Source organism: Melospiza melodia, unplaced genomic scaffold (assembly GCF_035770615.1).
Source record: "Melospiza melodia melodia isolate bMelMel2 unplaced genomic scaffold, bMelMel2.pri scaffold_18, whole genome shotgun sequence".
Lineage (NCBI taxonomy): Eukaryota > Metazoa > Chordata > Aves > Passeriformes > Passerellidae > Melospiza > Melospiza melodia.
In genome coordinates this window covers 1,788,423-1,793,785 of record NW_026948525.1, presented here as the reverse complement: position 1 = coordinate 1,793,785, position 5,363 = coordinate 1,788,423, and the positions used below count along the sequence as shown (strand labels likewise).

Genomic DNA, 5,363 nt, shown 5'->3' with positions numbered 1-5,363 from the left:
GGGGATCCTGGGGGACAGGGACCCTACTGGGCATGAACAGCATTGGAGTTGTTGGGAGAAACTGTGAGGGGGAGCTGGGGCAGAGTGACCAACCCAGTGACCTGACACAGCCCTACTGGGATGTCACACAGCCCCTCTGGGATGTCACAGCCTGCTCTGTGATGTCACAGCCCATTCTCTAATGTCACACAGCTGGTCTCTGATGTTACAGCCAACTCTGTGATATCAGAGTCTGCTCTGTGATGTCAGACCTCTGCCCTGTGATGTCACAGAACTGACCTATGATGTCATAGCTGCTCGACGACCCCACATAACCCACTCTGTGATGTCACAGCCCACTCTCTTACCTCGTATTACCAGATGATCAGTTGTCTCACCCAGGTGAGCTGACACCTGGAGCTTGTTCTCCAAAACCCCAGGCCTGTGGAAACCACACAATGCCCATTGTGTGAGAAGCGGAACTGGAAGTTTACCAGCCTCAATGTCCCTCCAGCTCAGCCAGGCCCACTGGAACATTGGGGCCCATGAGCACCAGGGAACACCAGAGAGACCCCCCCAGGAGAGAAGAAAACAGGGGTAAAAGGGAGGGGAAATATGTTAATGATTTTGGAGAAATTATTATCATTATCAATTATGTTTAGTCCAGGACAATCGATGGATATGTGTGCAAAATACAGAAAATAAACAGAAACTTTCCTGTGCTCAGCATGCAGGGCTTTGGGAGGAGCTATCCCCCGTGCATCCAGCTGAATAAAGAATGTTGCTTCTAAGTGCTACATTGGGGTTAAGGAGGTTTCTGTTTCACAAAAATTTTGATAACACTCCCACTGCCAAGGAAAGCTCTGTCTGCTGCTGTTCACAAACAGAGAAGGGCTGGTGGGAGATGTGGGGCTTGGAGGCTGCCTGGGGCACAGTGACCATGAAATAATCAAGATTTCAATGTTCTGTGAAAGAATGAGGGACAGCTAAAAATCTTCCACACTGGAATTAGGAAGGGCAGACTTTGGCCTGTTTAGGATGCAGATTTGGGGAGTACCAAATAAGTACTGATTTTTTTTAAAGAGAAACAGCCCTTAGAAACAAAGGGGACTGGGAAAGATGGATGCATGTCAAGAAAGTAATCTTAACCGGGAAGGAGCAGCCTGTCCCAGTGTGGCAGAAGATGAGCTGGTTAGGAGAATGACTGGCCTGGATGCCCATGGAGCTTTTATGGGAACTCAAGGGAAAAAAGAGGATGCAACTTTTGACAGAAGGTCAGGAAACTTAGGAAGTGTTTAAGGATGGTTTTTGGTCATGCAGAAAGAAAAGTTGAGAGGTGAAAGCTCAATTAGAGCTTAACATGGCCACTTCTGTAAAAAATAATAAAAAATGTTTCTATAAATAAATTAATAGCAAAACATGGGATAAAGAGAACCTCTTTCTTTGGATGCAGTGGAGAATAGAGAAACTAAAGATAAAGAAAAGGCTAAGATACTTAACACCTTGTTAATCTCAATTTTCAACATTTGGACAGGTTGCTCTCAGGACAAGTGTTCTCCTGAGCTGGCAGATGGGCACAGGGAGCACAACAGCCCCAGAAATCCAGGAGGAAGCTGTTGGTGACTTGCTGAGCCACTCAGATGCTCACAGATGTGTGGGACCGGATGGGATCCACCTTAGGGGGATGAGGGAGCTGGTGGATGAGGTCCCCAAGCTGCTCTCCATCATTTACCATCAGTCCTGGCTCAGCAGGGAGGGCCCAGAGGACTGGAGGTGCCAATGTGAGCCCATCCCCAAGAAGGGCTGGAAGGAGGATCTGGGGAACTCCAGGCCTGTCAGCCTGACCTGGGTGCCTGGCAAGGTTATGGAACAGATCACCTTGAGTGCCATCACAGGGCACCCACAGGATGGCCGAGGGGTCAGAGCCAGCCAGCAGTGATTTCCACATCTGCATTGATGATTTGGATAAGGAGATTTAGTCCACCATCATCAAATTTGCAGAAGACAACAAGTTGTCTGGGAATGTTGATCTGCTGGAAGGTAGGAGGGCTCTGCACAGGGCCCTGGACAGGCTGGATCCAGGGCCCAACTCCAACAAGCTGAGGTTTAACAAGTCCAAGTGCAGGGTCCTGCACTTTGGCCACAACAACCCCTGCAGCTCTACAGGCTGGGGACAGAGTGGCTGGACAGCAGCCAGGCAGAAAGGGACCTGTAAGGACTGATGGAGTGCAGGCTGCACATGAGCCAGAAGTGTGCCCAGGTGGCCAAGAAGGCAAATGGCTCCTGGCCTGCATCAGGAATGGCGTGGCCAGCAGGAGCAGGGGAGACATTCTTCCCTGTGCTCAAAACTGCTTGGGCAGCACCTTGAGCACTGTGTCCAGTTTCGGCCCCCAATTTAGGAAGGACATGGAGCGCCTGGAGCGTGTCCAGAGATGGGCAACAAGGCTGGGGAGGGGTCTGGAACACAAGTCCTGTGAGGAGTGGCTGAGGGAGCTGGGGTTTTTTATCCCGGAGAAGAGGAGGGTCAGGGGACACAAGGCAGTGCGAGGGCACAGGTTGGACTTGATGATCTCCATGGCCTGTTCCAACCTTGGTGATTCTGGGATTCTCTGACAGAACCCTTGAAGCAGTCACAGGATAAGCCCTGGGCCTCCTCTTCAGAAGCTGCAGCAGCCCAGGTCCCTCAGCGTCTCCTGCCAGCCCCAAAGCCCATCCTGTCAGTCCTGCAGAGCCTCTGCAGCTCCTCCTCACTGCCCAGAGCAGGGAGCCCCAGAGCCAGACAGAGCAGCCCAGATGTGCCCCCCTGGCCTGGGGTGCCTCTGCAAGGGAGCAGCACCAGGCACTGCAGGAGCCTGCAGACAATTCCGGCAGCACTTATAGGATGATCCTGCTCCCCAAGGGAAATTCCTATGGTGCCAAGTCAGGAACTGCAATGGGGAGTAGGGCCAGAGAGGAAAGGGCAAACAGGGATGGGCTCCTTGGAGGGGAGGGAACAGGGCTGGGCAAAAGGAAGAAATTTGTGGCAGGGAACAGTAAAGAAAGCAAAGGTGGAGACAAAGAAATGCTCAGGGCTGTTTGGGGGTGGCTGCCAGACAGCCCTGGCCCTAAGCAACAGCGACTGCAGTGGGAGACTCTCAGCTGATGGGAACAAACTTTCTGGCTGACTGCAGAGGCCAGGACAAAGCTGAGTGTTTTTCCTGGTGTCCCCCAGCCCTTGTTGGCCCATGGGCTGATGGCATTTGCTCCCCCTCAGGTTCATGTCCCCGCACCAACAGCATGGGGGTGCTCCCCCTGCTGTGTGCAATGCAAACAGGGGCTGCTGAGCCAGTGCTGCCGTGTCTGTGCCTGCAAGGATGGGGCACCTGTGTGAGCTGGGGGAGAGGCCACGGCTGCAGAGGGGGGATGTTGTTGGCAGCTCCATGAGGATGCTCTGGGACACTGCCCTGGACTGTCCAGTGCACTGGGGATGGATCACCCCTGCTCTGCTGCTCCTTCCTATCTGCCCCCGGCCCTTGCAGAGCCCCAGCCATGCTGTGTGCCCCCAGCCTGCCCAAAGCCAGCCTGGGGCTGCTCACAGGGCTTTTCTGTGCTGATCATTGGCCTGGGCGTGTTCTTGCGACAGCCTTTGCAAGGAGCCTGAAGCCCCCAGGCCCTGGGCTGAGGCGTCAGCGCTGCCCCAGCAGTGCCCATGGCCTGTCCCTGCTGCAACCCTGGCACTGCCACCCCCAGGACTGTGCCTGGCCCCGAGAGCACTCAGGGCCTACAGCAACACCAGGGCCACCAGGGCAGCGGGGCAGGGCCACAGCAGCAGCACTGGCAACACCAAGTGCTGCTGCTGCTGGGCACAGCCGCTGGGCCAGAACTGATCTGCCCCCAGCTCTGCACACAGACGTTGCCGCTGCAGCTTCAGAGATGGCAACAAAAGGGCATCTCTGCAGAAAACTCTGCTGGGAGTTCCTTCAGTTTGTTTAAAGCCACCAAGAGCGCAGCCACAGGGAAGGTAGAGAGAAACAAAATGAGAAATGGCACAAACAATGATATTTTTGTTGACAATATTTAAAAATTAAAATACAGGAAAAAAAATCGAAAATCAAAGAAACAAGAATTTTCAAAGATTTTCTTATGAGTGACTTTTATTACGAGTGACTTGCAGAAACTGGCCAGCAGTTTAATGTTTCTGAAAGCATCCAGTCGTCAGCCTCCACACTGCAACCTTGAGCTCCTGGTTCCTCAGGCTGTAGATGAGGGGGTTCAGTGCTGGAACCACCACCAAGTATAGAATTGAAACTCACAGATCCAGGGATGGGGAAGAGATGGAGGGGGGCTTCAGGTGAGCAAATGCGGCTGTGCTGAGGAACAGGGATACCACGGCCAGGTGAGGGAGGCAGGTGGAAAAGGCTTTGTGCCGTCCCTGCTCAGAGGGGATCCTCAGCACAGCCCTGAAGATCTGCACATAGGAGAAAACAATGAACAGGAAACAACACAATGCTAAACAAGCACTAACATCAATGAGCCCAACTTCCCTAAAGTAGGATTTGGAGCAGGAGAGCTTGAGGATCTGTGGGATTTCACAGAAGAACTGGTCCAGGGCATTGCCCTGGCACAGGGGCAGGGAAAATGTATTGGCCGTGTGCATGAGAGCAGTGAGAAAGGCACTGGCCCAGGCAGCTGCTGCCATGTGGGCACAAGCTCTGCTGCCCAGGAGGGTCTCATGGTGCAGGGGTTTGCAGATAGACACGTAGCGGTCATAGCACATGATGGTCAGCAGATAAAATTCTGCTGAGATGAAGAACATAAAGAAAAAGACCTGAGCAGCACATCCTGTGTAGGAGATGGCCCTTGTGTCCCAGAGGGAATTGTGCATGGCTTTGGGGACAGTGGTGCAGATGGAGCCCAGGTCGCTGAGGGCCAGGTTGAGCAGGAAGAAGAACATGGGCATGTGCAGGTGGTGGCCGCAGGCTACGGCGCTGATGATGAGGCTGTTGCCCAGGAGGGCAGCCAGGGAGATGCCCAGCAAGAGGCAGAAGTGCAGGAGCTGCAGCTGCCGCGTGTCTGCCAATGCCAGCAGGAGGAAGTGGCTGATGGAGCTGCTGTTGGGCATTTAGAGTGCCTTGGCATGGGGATCTGTAAAAAAGTAATCATGGAATACTTGGGTTTTGAGAGGACTTTAAATATCCCAGGACAGCCTGGGGGCACTTTCCCCCTACTGCCTGCCCAGGGCTCTGCTGCCTGGAGCTGTCCCTGCCAGCAGCTGCTCCCTATGCCCAGGGCTGGGACCTGCCAGTGCTGCCAGAGCCCAGCTCAGCCCTGGGGGCTCAGCTCTGCCCTGCAGACCCCTCCCAGCTCAGGCACTGCCCAGGGGCAGCTCTGGCTCTGCAGGCTCT

General features: G+C 54.0%; 1 protein-coding gene across 1 annotated transcript; it reads right to left on the bottom strand.

Moving 5' to 3' along the window:
• Positions 1-4,267: 4,267 nt before the first annotated feature.
• On the bottom strand, positions 4,268-5,080 carry LOC134433456 (olfactory receptor 14J1-like). The gene has a single exon (XM_063182309.1). It carries the CDS (start codon positions 5,078-5,080, stop codon positions 4,268-4,270), a length of 813 nt encoding a protein of 270 aa, XP_063038379.1.
• Positions 5,081-5,363: the final 283 nt, after the last annotated feature.

What these genes read in the sequence shown, in the direction of transcription:
- LOC134433456 (XM_063182309.1), bottom strand. Translation starts at nt 5,080, where the DNA reads ATGCCCAACAGCAGCTCCATCAGCCACTTCCTCCTGCTGGCATTGGCA.